The sequence below is a fragment of the Trachinotus anak genome, unplaced genomic scaffold, assembly GCF_046630095.1.
Source record: "Trachinotus anak isolate AG129_WGS33_773 ecotype Australia unplaced genomic scaffold, CSIRO_AGI_Tana_v1 ptg000012l, whole genome shotgun sequence".
Taxonomy (NCBI): domain Eukaryota; kingdom Metazoa; phylum Chordata; class Actinopteri; order Carangiformes; family Carangidae; genus Trachinotus; species Trachinotus anak.
The window spans coordinates 9998836-10014350 of record NW_027273863.1 but is presented as its reverse complement, the minus strand read 5'-3'; the positions used below and the strand labels follow the sequence as shown (position 1 = coordinate 10014350).

Genomic DNA, 15515 nt, shown 5'->3' with positions numbered 1-15515 from the left:
TGATACATAACCCAGGGAGCAAAATGAAACTTCTGGCTCATCATATGCTGACCTCCAGTGTTGGCTGAGAGCAAGGAAGATTTTCTTTGTGTGCTTCAGAATTGGTCCATATGTGGAAGTGTCTGACAGTCATGCCATATGTGGGCCAGACTTGGGCCAAGGAAATGAGCATATATTGAACCAGAATAAACACTATATGTGGCCAGAATACTAGCGAATACTTTTTAAATTTTGCTACAAGGGAATCTGTTATGGTTGGGATCAAAAGAATGAGGTCCATCTAAAAGTAGGCAAACCTCCAAAGAATTCAGACAAACATACTGGAGCATCCAAATGTAAGCAAAGGGGCTTCCAGAAAGTGGCTTTTTATATATTGTATAATGGACTTTAAGATTTACATTTTGTTACATTAGTTTTGTCAACATTACAGTATTGTCACATGCTGCTGCAGCTGTGAGAAGGGGCCATTTTCAAAACTCTGGTGCTGTTAAAGATGCTTTGACATCCAAAGTTTGAGTCTCCTGCCAAAAAGCTTTCAATTGCTGATCTAGCTTGTCAAAAATGTTGTATATCAGTTGACGCCTCAAACGTTAGGGCGCATGAAAGCTTTTGGTGCGCTGAATAAAATCGTCAGCATTGATATGTGAGTTGTAGGTTAGGGCTACAACATGCAAAACCACTGGTAGGCTCATTTCACAAGGGGGAGATTTTCTTTTCCCAGTTGTCTGTGAGAAGTGTTTGAATTTTAGAAATGTGTTTTTGATAGCACATAATAGTGTGTGTGTCTGCACAATATAGTAAGTCGACGTGGTAATCTATAGGATGATTTATGGCGTTTTAAGAAAGTCAATAGGTTTGTCTGTGACTGTTACTGAGTGGGGTTCAGTCCATTCATCAAGCTAACCTCAGCTGAAATGGAAGTGACCTCCCATCTCTGAGTGCCCCCCCCCCCCCCCCCCCCCCCCCCCCCCACAACAGGTAGCATGTGCAGTGGATGGTCACATCACACAGCAGACACTTGAGGCTCTGCCAAGGATTTCTGAGTCCTGGAGGAGGGAAATGCGTTAAGAGGCAGTGAGCATTGGGACTGAAAAATCCTTGAACCTCTGGCAGGTGGATTAATTGGTTTACTCAATGTTATTTCACCAGGGACTTCTCAAAACAATTTCAGACATTAGAATGTCTTGCGAACATGTAGCCGACCTGAGGGGCAAAGCAATCTAGTTGACAGCTAAAAATACGTTCTGTAATATGGACCACCGAAGGACAAAGTAATATTGAGCAGCTCTCACTGTCATCGCACTGACGATTATGAACGATATTTCCACTTGCTGTTTTTGTCAGTTGTTTGTCGGTGTCGTTAATATAATAACAACCCTATGATCATTAGCCTGCTACAGAGCGGCGTTTTTACATCATGGTTGTTAAATTGATTTATTTATCAGTTGGGGGGGGGGGGGGGGGGGGGGGGCAGTACAGGTTCTCATTTCCTAGATCTATGGCCCCCATGTACACACACACACACACGCACACACACACACTCTGCAGCATTAGCATCCAGCTGGCCCATTTATCACCTGCAACGCTCACTGTGGTGGCCCCCCTGCTAATGCTAGCCTTGCCTTTTCTGCACCTACCATTAAGTGGAAAGTCCCCCTGTTAGCGCCTGGCTTTGATTAATTGGTAGTTTAGATGGTGGGGAACGACGTCCACAGATAATATCAGGCTGCACCTACACCTGCAGCTGTATTGTTTAGTAACATCCTGACTGCACTGTTTGTGTGTAAAACCCCATTATCTGGTCTCAGTCAGATATTTAAACTAATAAGTAGTGTGTGTACATGTGTGTGTGTGTGTGTGTCCTATTGTGTGTATGTATTTATATATATGTTTGTGTGAATGTGCTTTTATGTATGCATATGTTTATTCGGTCAGGTTCCTTTTCAGATATGAGATACACTCAGCTTTCACTTGAATTCTACCTGTTTTACTGAACTACCTCATTTCACCTTGTTGCTAAGCAGTAACATATAACTCAGAGACCAGTCAATATTACCATCTATTGAAGCTAAATACAGACTCTGAAAATATAGAAAATCGACCACTGACAATAAGTAAAAGGAAGAATTTATATTTTTATTCCAATGTATAAGATTAGATTGTATATTGTAATAAAGTTAATTGTTTTGATTTAATGTTGCTGTTTCTAATATTTTTTCCTCTTTTTTTTCTCTCACCATAGGAATCTTCATACTCATTTGCACTGAAATGCCTTATCAGCCTTTCCACTGTTATATTGCTTGGTCTTATAATAATGTACCATGCCCGGGAAATCCAGGTGAGTCTATCACAATAAAAAAAAACCAAAAATAACGTAATTTTGTTCATTTTACCATTTTGGATCAGCACAGTGATAATGATAAAGCAATAATGATAGTAAGAGGAAGAAGATTCGTTATTTGGCAACTGAGCCTAAATAAAAACATCAGAAATATTATTTTTGTTGCGCTAAAATGGAAATGTTCATGGAAATTCATTTATGCTGATATTAGTGCATTGATGATGATTTTTAATGTTATAGTGTATGTACACACATGTAAACACATTTATTTCATTGAATGTGACGAAACAGTGACAACATTCATGGCGTTTTGTCCAATACACAGCATCTCCTTTTTCTGTTACTTAAAATATGGCTCTATTTATAGATATAAATAGTCATAACAATAAATTTAGTCCAGAAACACAAATGCAATGAATCTGTTCTTTCCAGAATTTAGTTCATATCATTCTATGTCATTTCTTTGTTGTTGAGCTGGTTTACAGCAACTTATGTTAAATTTAATCTTGGATGCCACTTTTTATGGCTACAAAGTATGAGAAAACGTACAAGATCAAATAAAATTTGTGGGTTTTGTGCATATAAACACCATATAAGAATTTCTCCCAACTTGACTGTGTAATAATACATGTCAGTGTGGTTATTGAGGATATAAAAATTGGAGAAATGCTGGAAAAAGCCTAAAATCTCAAACAAAAAACTAAAAAAGTGGTCATATGGAGGAAAATGCTAATGCAAGTCGTTGGTGTATGTTTGTTTTTCTTCAGCTGTTTATGGTCGACAATGGTGCGGACGATTGGAGGATAGCCATGACGTATGAGCGGATCTTCTTCATCGTGCTAGAGCTGCTGGTGTGTGCCATCCATCCCATCCCGGGCCAGTATGTGTTCACGTGGACAGCGCGGTTGGCCTTTACCTACACGCCGTCGGTCGCTGATGCTGACGTGGACATCATCCTTTCCATCCCCATGTTCCTGAGACTCTACCTGATCGGCAGGGTCATGTTACTCCACAGCAAGCTCTTCACGGACGCTTCTTCTCGCAGCATCGGCGCCCTCAACAAGATCAACTTCAACACACGCTTTGTCATGAAGACCCTCATGACCATCTGCCCAGGAACTGTTCTGCTGGTGTTCAGTATATCCTCCTGGATCATTGCTGCATGGACTGTGCGCGTCTGTGAGAGGTAAACACAGGGTTGTGAATAATGGCCGAATAAGGGAGGAGTTGAAATACTAAATGGCTGATGCACAATCACAAGTTGTGGATTACTAAACACCTTTTCTTCCTTCGCTCTCGTCACTGTTTTGTGCCACGCTTCTCAGTGTTACCTTGTTTTCTGTCGCTCATCTGCACTGGTCCACAGAATCGTGTGGAATCATCAGGATAGGCTACATGTTAGTACTGTACACATGTGTACAGGAAGGCATACACAGACACGCCCACATACTACTCCACTGCCTGAATGTTTAAAAACACCCTGACATACGTTTCATTAGCTCAGCGATTGCTCCACGACTCCCCACTCCTTGTTTTTATCGCTATTTTAGATGGCTTGTCCATAATTCATGAGTGTCTAATTGTTTGTTTGCTGAATGGTTTGTTTTGGTAATGCAGAGCAGCCCCCAGGATCCCCTAACCCGTTTTCTCCCTAAAACTGCGCATCGGGCTTCGTCTCAAGGGGGCAGCAACGATTCTCACTGAAAATGAAAGAGGCAGGGAGAAATGAAAAGCTTTTTTTTTTTTTCCTTTCTCGTTTTGCATTTGCATAGGGAAATGAGAAGTTAATGCCAGCTTTGATGTTTTAAAGTCATTTTTGCATAGTTGGAGTGGAAAGGGGACTTGAGTAGGGTGGGTGGAGAGTGGAAGATCTATGGCAGCAGTTCTTGTCAGACCCAATATGATACTGTACATGTGCTGCACTGTAAAAGTTAAGCCTCAGCTCAGAGGAAGGCTTTGCTCTCAGTCTTTCAGCCAGGCCCTGACTACAGATGCTCAGTGTCCTCCTGCAGCTCGCCTCGCCTGCTTTTACTAAGTACCTCCCCTCCCTTCCTCTGCCTCTCCTCTTAACTACCCCACCTCCCTTGTTAACACCTGTCACTAACCACCCCCCTCGCACTCCTGACCCCGGATCTTCTCTGACCTCAAACTGTTGGCTGGTGGGTTTAAACCTCACAGGGGGAACCCAATCAGCTGATCTTTAACATCAGCTCCACTAGAACAGTGAGGTGTGACAGACATCAGAGTTCACCCTTAACTGGATATTCAAAACAACACAATGGGCAGTTTGAATGAGATTCGAAATGTCTCTATACAAACCAGTTCATGGCTATTGCTACACACTTTCACTATCTGTTTTTATTATTCCCAGCCTTAGATTTAATTATGAAATCGGCCAAAAATTGACATTATTGCCATAATTTGGTCTTTGGTTACCTCAGTGGACCTCTGACACTGCACAGCCCTCCTCCTACAGCATGCTGGTGTCAATCTGGAAATCTGAATTTAAATAGATGATGAGGTGAGAACCACTGAATCTCCGGCAGAGTCTTGGTAGATTGGTTTGCTCACACGCACATTCACACATTCAGTGACACACACTTCCCATGAGCAGTGCATGCTGTTGGTCTTTTGGTTTCAGTTTCAGAATAACACGTGTGCTCAGCTGGGTGGATTTGTGTACGTATGTCTACGTGTGTTACTACGGATGGGTGCAAGCATGCACATGTAGGTGTGTGTGCGTGCATGTGTGTGCGCGTGTGTTTGTATAATGTTTTGTTGTACTTTCTATTTCCCCACTATGCTGCTCCATAGGGATACCATGTGAGTCCTCGTTCTCTAGCCGTGGAAAAACCAACTTATCATTTTGCACCGAGCTGGCGCCACTGCTGCCCTGTGAGGGGTTTGGAGGGTGGGGGGTGATAGTGGGGAGAAAGGGCAGCCCCTCTAAAACAATTAACCGGTGATCCTTTCCAAACTCAGTATGGCAAAGGAGAATTAGGTAGGCCCTCTAGTTGGCATGGAAGTGGCACCATCCTTCTGCTAAGAAAATAGGCTTTTAGAGGCTATAGGAGGACAGCAGAGACCAATGGTGTGAGCAGCACTTTGAAGCAAGCGTCTCTTTGCTAACTGGTGTGTGTTAGGCCGGTAGGGACTGGAGGAGGAGGTGGATGAGGAGGAGGAGGAGGAGGAGGAGGAGGAAATTTGTGCTAAAATGGAGCAGCTCCTTCAAGTCACCTTCACGAGTCTGCCAGAGGGCAATTTGTCTTTTCTCATTTTTTCTCTCCCTCTCCTTATGCAATTGTTATAGATCTATAGTGCACAAAAAGTCTTTTTAACAGCAACTCCAAAGATTTGCAGAGGAGCAAAAGCCTTTCTGTTCTTTGTGTTCACACATTACCATCCCATTATGTGTCTCCCTTCACAAAATTAATTGAACAGTGTTGTAGTGGTTTTTCCACAGACTTTTGTGGCCTCAGCTGCAAAGATTTTGCTCTAGAAATTGTCTCCAAAAAGAGCATCCAAGGAGAGGGCAAATGTCAAGTCATTGTGTGTACTAGTTAATGTTATTTTGGTCTGGGATGTCTGACAATCTAGCACAGCATGATTTTGGGCAACAACTATGTAGTATGTGACTAATGTAACACACTTGAAGCGAGGCAGGTAAAGGAGGGCATTGCTTTCCATTGTTGCACAGTTTCTTGAATGGAGACACTCTTGGAGGAGGAGTTTGTTCTGTGCTGAAAGCAGTGTCTCCAGTTTTTGTTTACATCCAATGAACCGAACGTCCTCATGCCCCTTCGTCCCCTCCTCTCGTAAACATGGAAACAGCATGCAAGTTTCCATGTTTACTTATCAATCCCATCATTTCAAGTCAAATAAAAGAGGAAAAAAAGAGGCGCTTGTTTCCCAAAGTGCTGTGTGTGACTTTTGTATCTTCTTTTAACTGCGCCGTTACACTGTCACATTGACCACGCACCTGAGCCAATCAAAGGGCAGTACGATGTGAGATTGGACAAGCACGGAGTCTACCTGGAAAATGCCTAGATGGGGGGAATGAAAGACACACAACCAGGGGAGCAGAGAGGGATGGAGGGATGGAGGGAGGGTGGAGTTGGGAGGAATGCTAATATTACAGTAGATGGATTTAACACTGGTCACTGGCCCCCCCTTTCCCTTCTTTCTTGATACAGTCCATCTTCAGAGCTAACCTACCTCAACTAAGCTCCTTAACTAAGCTCTTTTGGCTTCTCCCTCACTACCATAAGGCTCCCTCCCTCTCTCTCTTACTCCTGACTGATCCTTTGCAGATTTCTTACTGTACCCATCTAACGTGGCATGCTTTGCAGTTTTTCTTCATCTCTCCCTACTACTGACTCCCTGTCCCTTTGCCTTTCCTTATCCATAAGAAGCAGGCCCAATCCGGCCACAACTCAGTTCCACACCTGCATGCATGCCTTGCCTGCCTCCCTGGTTTCTCGCTCCTTTTTCCTCTTTACCTGTTATCTAATTCTCTTCCTCTCCTGTTCTAACTCTGTTATCTGAAACAAATTGCTCTATTTCAAGGCGATGTGAGACTGTTGTTTCTCACCTCGCTTTCTCCAGTGAGGACCCGTAGGCTATGTAAAAGACAAGCTCTCAGAAAGTTTAGCTGACTTTCCCTCAGAGCGCGGCACCGGATTATCAGGCTTGAGTTACCAGTCAGCTACACCTACACCCAGGGTCTGACATCCAGATTGTGTCATCGCTTAGCCACAAGATACAAACAGTGCCAGCCAAGGACAGACTGTCCAAACATCTAACCAGAGAAACACACACCAGTGCAACCTGAACTTTCTCACAACCACAACCACAGGTTTACATAAAATATTCAGGTGGATTTGTGCAAACACACTGACCCTTCACTGAACAGGCACACATTAGAAGGTGTGGATGCTCCTTTTAGTTTGTTATTACAGTAGATTCATGTTTACAATGTAAAGCAAAAACATTACACTCTGGATTGCAACAGAAAATGGCTCCTTGATTCTACTGGCTCAACTGAAATGTATCCATTAGTTCCAAGAAGTTGTGTCTCTCCAAGATCTCTGTCCACAAATACTGGCAAATCTGTCGGACACTGCAGAACAAGCACACTCCCCATTGAAAAACAATTCAAAACAAACCCAAAGTGAACTACCTATATACATGTAGTACTTTAGTCACTGTCAGTGTAAGTGTCTAATATACCTTTACCTTCATGTGAATCATTCACAAGATTATCTTTAAAATTAGCAAATCCTCCACAAAGAGCTGCAACCTCAAGGACAGGTGGATTCTCTATGGTTTGATGACTTGATCTGATAACGGGTTTTTAAACTATGCACGCTCTGCAGGCGTAGTATTGATTGCAGCCTATGGCAAAGTATACAGAGCCCACAAAGCATGTTTGCATAACAATGAATGTGGAAGTGATAAACGTCCCAAGATATGATCAGATTATGCACGGAGGATCATGACCCAAACCAGTGCTGTTCTTTGCTCAAAAGACACATAGTAGCTTAAAGTCAAAGGTTTTTCTATATGTTTCTGGTATTATTTTAGTCTGTCTTAGAAATACACATGAGCACTACACTAGCACTACTAGCACTACATTCACTTTCTGCAATAAATATTAATTATTATTCTTTCACAAAAGGTATTCTGAAAGTCATTCTAGCAGTGGTAACATTATTTCCACCAGTTTAAGAGAATCATAACTCTTATGTAGCTGCTGTGACTGTGAAGTGCTGCCATCTGCCTAATGTCACTGTTGCTAGGTGGGTACTTATGCTCATCTACTCATCTACTAATTTCCATTTGCCAGCATTTTCTAAACTCGTCTGAGTTTTGACAGTTGACTTTCATTTTTCTGGTGATGTTTCACTGTGAAACTGGCTTAAGGCTGAGCCTGGTGCTCTCTAAATTTGTTTTCATGTGAGTTTTGAGCCATGGCAGAGAAGAAAAGAGGTTTAATTGTCAAGGTGTGTATTGCCAAGCAAATATGGCACTACCATGAATACCTTTAAGCATCTGGTGTCAATGCATGCCATTAAACTATGACTGCACTGTTGTCACCTCACTTGTGAGTGCTGCATCCCCTCGAGCTTATAGACGTGCATCCCTTAATCTCAGGTAAAGTCTATTATCTATTCACGTTAGAGCTACAATAAAGCTAAGATTGGGAGCAACGTGAACTGACTTTGGATCTGCAGTAGGCTAGGACTGCATCAGCCACTGCGACATCTTTTTTAGCCCAAGCTCAACTCAAACAATAATTTCTACTAAGCCATAAATGTATCAAATGCCTTTGCAGAGTCAACTCTTCTAATCTTCTTGTACCTTAGAAGTTGACAAAATGTAACAAAACTGACTCAAATCTTGCCATCGCTGATGAACATAATCATATCACAGTACTTCCATCTGCTTCCACTTCCATGCAGATACAAATGTTGTGTTGTTATGGGGCACCTGTACGTGGGCACATACGAAGGAGGCAATTGGTAATGTTACCTTCAAGCCAGACTTGGTGTTGTGGGCAGAAGTACATCAAATAATGTTAAATAATATTTTGTGTATTGCACAGTGCATTGGGACGACTGGGAAGATGAAAGGAAATGGTTAGATGTACTGAGCCGGCAGTGGAGGTGGAGTGGTGGTGTTTCAGAATTTGTCTGTGTCCCCTGGAGATTGGTTGAGGATGGTTTTCAGCAAAGTAAACTTTATCACCACTGGGTATATGATGATGAATTCCACTGAGCATATTATTACTGTGGGCAAAAATTACACAAGAACTATTGTGAACATATTTTCAGCTTGAGCACGAGCACAGGTTTGTTTACAGTTGTCTTTAGTGTTGAGAATGGCAGGGACTGGGATCCCGCTACTTGCCGCTGAGTTGTTTTTTTTTCTGCTGGTGTCTCCAGCCAAATTCAGTGGAACATCTGTAATAGAATACTTGGTATCTGATAACCCCAGAGACATAACCACACTCCAGCCTTGAAACACTGAGATTAAGGGCTCCGTGAACGATGCTTCCTGTCTGGTGGCCTTGCAGATTAAGAAAGACACTCGCAGCAGGTCAAAGAAATGGCTTGACTGAATTTCTCAGATTAAATATGAAAGTTTGCACGGGTAGTGCCACAAGACTGTGTCAAGGGCTTACTTTACCTGACAACTTTTACTTCAGCATTTGTAATACAGTGACTTGCAGGAAATCCACCACTGTGGTGCACTCTTTGGAAGTTTAATTAGTCTGGATGAGATTCACAAACACACACTTGATCATTTCTTGTAACTGAAGCCTGAAGCCTGCCTCGCTGCCAAAACTGCAAATCAGCAAATCCAAGCACTTCTTTACTGCTGGAATCACATCTTAGTTGGTTGGCAGCAGTACATAAGGCGTAGCTCATTATTAAAGTGCAATCACATTTCCATTGGTAAAACAAAATCATTTTGTGCTTGGCTACAAATACATATATATATATATATATATATATATATATATATATAGAGAGAGAGAGAGAGAGAGAGAGAGAGAGAGAGAGAGTCACGCTTAATGGAAAGCTGACGTCTGGTTTTTGCCACACAGCAGGCCTTTTTTTTGGTTCATAGTTAGATCAGATCATCAGATACTTATCAGATAAGTACAATTATAACACACCCTGTGAGACTGTTACTGTGTGATTTTCAGATGTGGAGTCACTGTGATATTGAGCCCCTCGACTGGTCAACTGTGTTTTAAAAATTCATTAATTGTTAAACTTGTGCACGAGGCCAAGAGATGAAGATGGCTGCAGATACTACCTTCTGTCCAGTGAATATACGCTTTAATTGCAGTGAATGTAAAAAAAGTGCAATGAGAGATGACTTGTAGTACAATGAAACTTGCCTTATGGCATAGTTAAGCCTTTCAATGTACACATCACAGGGAAACCAAAGTCGGTGTTTCTCCTAGCAGAAATGTATTTTCCAAGAGTTTTGTGTAACTTTCCAGACACTTTCATATGTACTTATATTTACATGTTCCTGAAAGAACGAAGATGAGTTGTGACAAGACTAAGTCTACAGCCAGGCTGGCAGCTCTGTGAGGCTGTACTTTGACATGGTGTTGCTTTGAGCTAAATGCTAATGTCAGCATGCCCGCAATGACAGTGTAAACATGCTGCTGTTTAGCCGGTATAATGTTTTTCATGTTCATCATCTTGGTTTAGCATGTTAGCATGGTAACATTTGCTAATCAGGGGTAAAGGTCACCACAGCTGAAGCTGATGGGAATGTCATCAGATCTGCGGGTAGTGAGGCAGGAAAGAAAGTAATAGAAAATCAGTGATGAAAAGTGAAGACATCTTAAATATGTGTTCCAAATTTCATGGTCATCCTTTTTGGTAGCTGCCGGGACATTTTACTCCAAGCCACAAACCTCATGGTCATGCTAGCAGATAAATCAGGATTATTCAGCCTCTGGGCAACATGAGTGTTGGTACAAAATTTCATGTTGATCCATTCAACAGTGTAACTGCCACAGTGACTAATAATAACTTAACTACATTTAAATTGGAATGTGAGTTTTCAATATTGTAATCATAATGTAATGCCCAATCATATTTTCTGAAGTGTTCAGCAGTTAAAATATTATTAAAATATTTTGATAAATTAACTGCTATTGACTTAGCTCAACTTAAATCAGATTTTTTCATTTATTTCTCTTAGACTTGGAAACATATTATAAAATGCACATATCCTAAAATTGTCTATTGATTTTAAGATATGTGCACAGTCCACTTTGAATGTGCTGCTGCTTCTGCTTGCTTGCTTGCTTTGCATATTGGCTGCGCTGTAAAAACACTGTTAGGTTTGCAGTTTTTTTAATTAGGTCATCATCACTTTGAGTTTAATCTGCTCATGTTTACTGCAACTAACACGCTCCCCGTGGAGCATCCCAACATATTTGTCCTCAAGTTATCTCAGCCAGCACTCAGATTCATTTAGATCAACAAGACCTGCACTCGTGGAAAAATCTTTTGCATTTGTTTTTGTTGATGTGAAACCGAAATGCAGGAGGACGAGGGGAAGTGCTGTGATTGTGCGCAGGCGATAGCTGCAGAATAGTAAACAGGAGCTTTTGAATGTGGAGGAAGGTGTTTGCTTTGCTGTTGCAGCTGACCAGCGGAGGAAAGTAGACACAGAAGCAAGGCTGTGTTTCTCCTCGAGGAAGTTTGAAATATACATCTTGGTGTAGAATCAGGTTTTCATGTATATTTTTTGTACTTTTTACCAGATGTATATTTTGGGGACACAAAAGTAACATTATAATGTGTGATACCTCGATCAGCTTTCTTCTTAGGAAGCAGACTGTGCCTCATTATCCTTATTTTGAAGCAGAGAGTCTTTGTGGTTTCCCAGGTTTCATGGATGTGAGGTGATTCAGGTAAAAAGAAGATAATAAGCATTTATAAATGACACCTAAATCTTTAAAAAATAATTGCTGACAAGAACTTGACACTTGTCACTGAAAAGCTTTGAGGCTGAAGTTAATTATGTTGCATTCTTAGTATAAATTATCAAATACTGCATGTTCAAAGGCTTTCCTTTTGTTTTGAATCAGAAATAGCGAATATTGTAGTGTTTTCAACTGAACATTTGAAATATTTCTGGTGGTTTGTGTGTGTGTGTGTGTTGACAGAGGGATGTGTGTGACTCTTTCACAATGGATTCATCATTACTATTCTGTTTGTTCAGAGGTTGTGTTTTCAGCTTTGGCTGCTATATTTTCCGGGGCCTCGTCATATGTATCATAAACTCACCTATGCACAATGGCAGCTAGAAGATTAAATGGCTGAGAATTGTTTGTTAGTCCACATAAACAAAAAACATCCCAGTGGTGATTTTACAATTTCCTAATGCATAGGGCTGACTAGACAGGTTCATAAATTGGTGATGATTTGAAGAGACTGATAAAGAAGGAAAGGTAAAGAGGCTGCTGTTACCTGTTATTGTCATTGACCTGTTTAGTTGCAGCCACAGAGATGTTACCTTGTTTGTCTTATGTTGGGTGAATTATGCTGTACTCCTCTAACCCACGGCTGAAGCAGAAGTTTCAGAGCTCATTTGGAAGTAAATTACAGTATTATTTCATAAAGCAGTGGATAAATAATGTTATGTCTGAAAAATCTGAGGAAGTGATGCCAGGGTAATGCTTTGCTGCAGAGTGTCTGTCAGGGAGAATTTAACAGCGGGGGATAAAACTGTCTGCTCGAGAAACTATATACCCCTTGTCCTGGAATAGGTTAAAAGTGGTGCCAGCTCTTCTCCATGCTATCCCAAAACTTGACACAGTATATTGAGAGCCTTAAAATGCGATTGATTAGTTCCCCATTCAGCCTCTGTCTCTGTTCCCGTGTTGCTGTCTTCTACTCTCTTTCCGAGTAGAGAATCATTGAAATATGTGCGATGAAAAAAATATTGCCACATTCACCATTAGCAAAATAGATAATAAAACAGGAAGCATTCTCTATAGCAAAGTTTTATGGTTAAAACAAAGAGAAGGCCTCTGTAATACACTGTAATCCTTTGTTAACTGTGCTAAAAGGTGCAGCACATTTCTGCCTGCCTTGAAGACATGACTCACTCTCTGCACGCCTTGATGACAAGATAAATGTGCACGCCTTGATGACAAGATAAATGAAATTAACATACTAGTCACTTGTAATTACAATATTTAGCCAGCTGATCAAGTTTAGCCCCCTGGCAGCTATCAAAGGGCAGCTGCTGAAGTGTTGGGATGCAGGTAAAAGAGACAGGGGATGTCAAATCCAATGAGCTTCTTCCTTTGTTACTCATCCAGTCCTGCCCCACTGTTTACAAATGAAAGCCCGCCCGAGAAGATGCACAATCCCCTTCCACCTGGTGATACTGCAGTATTTGTCAGGTGGTTCTCTCCTCTAAATGGACCCCAGGTTTGCCCATTGCTCCCCTGCTCTCAATATACTGGCTCTGAAGCATGCAGGTTACAGATCTTTTTCATTCCTGCATGGTATTGTACAGACTGCTTCTCTGCATGTCATTCAAGAAGCTTGAATCCCACAGACCGCACACTTTTTTGTCACTCTGAGGGAAAAAAAAGTGGTCATAGTTACCCACCCCCACCCCCGTCACCCCCACCCCCACCCCTGACTTTGAGCATGAATAGAAACTTGAGAGTGGGAGTTTTAAGAACTGCAGAGGGCATGATTAGTTCATTTATGATATTTGATAACAATGAACTGTCTTGGAGGAGAAGGAGGAGCAGGCATTTCAACAAAACCAACCAACTTTTTTTTTCTGGGTGGAAAGAAAAACTTCATAGTCTGGCCCCAAGTGTTCCAGTCTGTACTTGTGCACTAATTAGAGGTGATTGTTCCAGCCATTTTGAGTCCACATGCTGGGCCACTGCTGGATAGTTCACAGTTGTGAACAATTCATGATTGGCCCTTTGAGAATACCCTTTAGAAAATCCTTAACAAAATCCCCAAGAAATTAGACTCCATCTCTGTTGTTTTGTGAGAGGGATGTTAGTGAGATGTTGTCTCAAAGTGTTTAGTGAATATTTGATTTTAACTCCAAAATTAAATCTTATCAGATCTCCTCCTAGACAGCCCATTGGGAATAATCAGGCGTGTTGAATGAGGGTGGGTTGATAAGGCAGATTTGCCTCTGTGATGGACTTTTGTCTTGCTGCAAAAGGTATGGGAATGTCACCATCAATCCAGCTTTGTACAGCATCTTTTTGATAGAAACATCTTTGCATATGCACTGCAGGCCTTTGGACTGACAATTCAAGCATGGCTGTCAGCTATTTTCAGCAAACACCATGTTTGAAGTGATGATTTGCATTACCAAACCTTTTTTTTTGGGGGTGGGGGGGGCAGCATAAACTCTATGGAGGAAGATTTGCAGCAAACCGTGACCAATAAGCCCATTGTTAGTCTGATTCAATGCAGCAGGATATGCATTTTTGGATGCACTGACATTACATTTGTTGGGCTGTCATATTCAAATCAAGTCTGACCTGCGGTACTCTTAATCCAGTCACTTACAGCGACATGTGTCTTTGTCATTTGAAACATGTTTTCTTAAACTGTACTGTCTGTGCTAATGTACAACAAGAGTAAGTGAACATGAACATGAAACACATGTTCAGTGGTTTTGCTCTGTTTGAAATCATCCCATCAAATTCTTTAAAAACTGACACTATTTGCTTTTTTCTGCCTACATGTGAGTTTAAGTTTCCTACTCATTCTACATATTTCTCCATTAAACTGTCTCACATATAAATGACTTCAAGGCAAAGAACGATAGAAATGAAGTGTAGTGTCTCAAATCCATTGAGCAGATATTTTTCTTCAGTTTTGTTACTCAGAATAGACTTCGATGCATTTTTAGACTGTGTGCCAAACTGGCTTAAGGTGTAACACCTTGCACCATGATTTCTTCCTCCTCCTCCTCCTCGATCTTCACCACCTCCACCTCCTCCACCCACCACCCCTGTTTGGTTCACACAGCACCACTTCATTCTCCAGCATGCGCACGTTCAAGAAACTGTGTGCAGTTTTCCTGACTGTGTGTCTCCTACTTCTGCTTATCTTCATCACTTCAGGTATCATGACAAACAGGAAGTGACCAGTAACTTCCTGGGAGCCATGTGGCTCATCTCGATTACCTTCCTCTCCATTGGCTACGGGGACATGGTACCGCACACGTACTGTGGGAAAGGCGTGTGTCTGCTTACAGGGATTATGGTAGGTTCCTCTCTTCTTCACTCAGATAGATACATAACATTCTCACAGGACAACTCTGACTGGAACAGTTATAAAACCAAACCTCAGCTCCACACTCTACACTCACTCACATGTGCACTCCATGACCGAACTTACTGCAAAAAGAAACACAACATTGAGCTTATTTTTCTTGTGTAATGTTTATAGAGTTCCTAAATATGTGAAGATTTTGAGCAATTGATTGACATTGTCAGTGAGAGTGTCTAACAGAATGTAGCTACAGAACCAGAGACCATGTAAGGTGTCCAAACTAAAACAATTTAATGAGAAACTTAAAAAAAAAAAATTTTTAATTCACCGGAATTCTCCCTTCACAGTTTTATGACTAACAGTCATGA

The 15515-nt window shown here is 41.4% G+C and overlaps 1 protein-coding gene across 9 annotated transcripts in view; it reads left to right on the top strand.

Annotated features, from left to right (window-relative positions):
* kcnn1a (potassium intermediate/small conductance calcium-activated channel, subfamily N, member 1a) overlaps positions 1–15515 on the top strand; it is a 63409-nt gene that overhangs the window by 35054 nt on the left and 12840 nt on the right. For all 9 annotated transcript variants that reach the window (XM_071492844.1, XM_071492841.1, XM_071492842.1 and 6 more), the window contains 3 exons: positions 2243–2338; positions 3109–3527; positions 14997–15138. In XM_071492844.1, coding sequence (XP_071348945.1) covers positions 2243–2338; positions 3109–3527; positions 14997–15138 — 657 coding nt within the window. The remainder of the gene's footprint in view (positions 1–2242; positions 2339–3108; positions 3528–14996; positions 15139–15515) is intronic.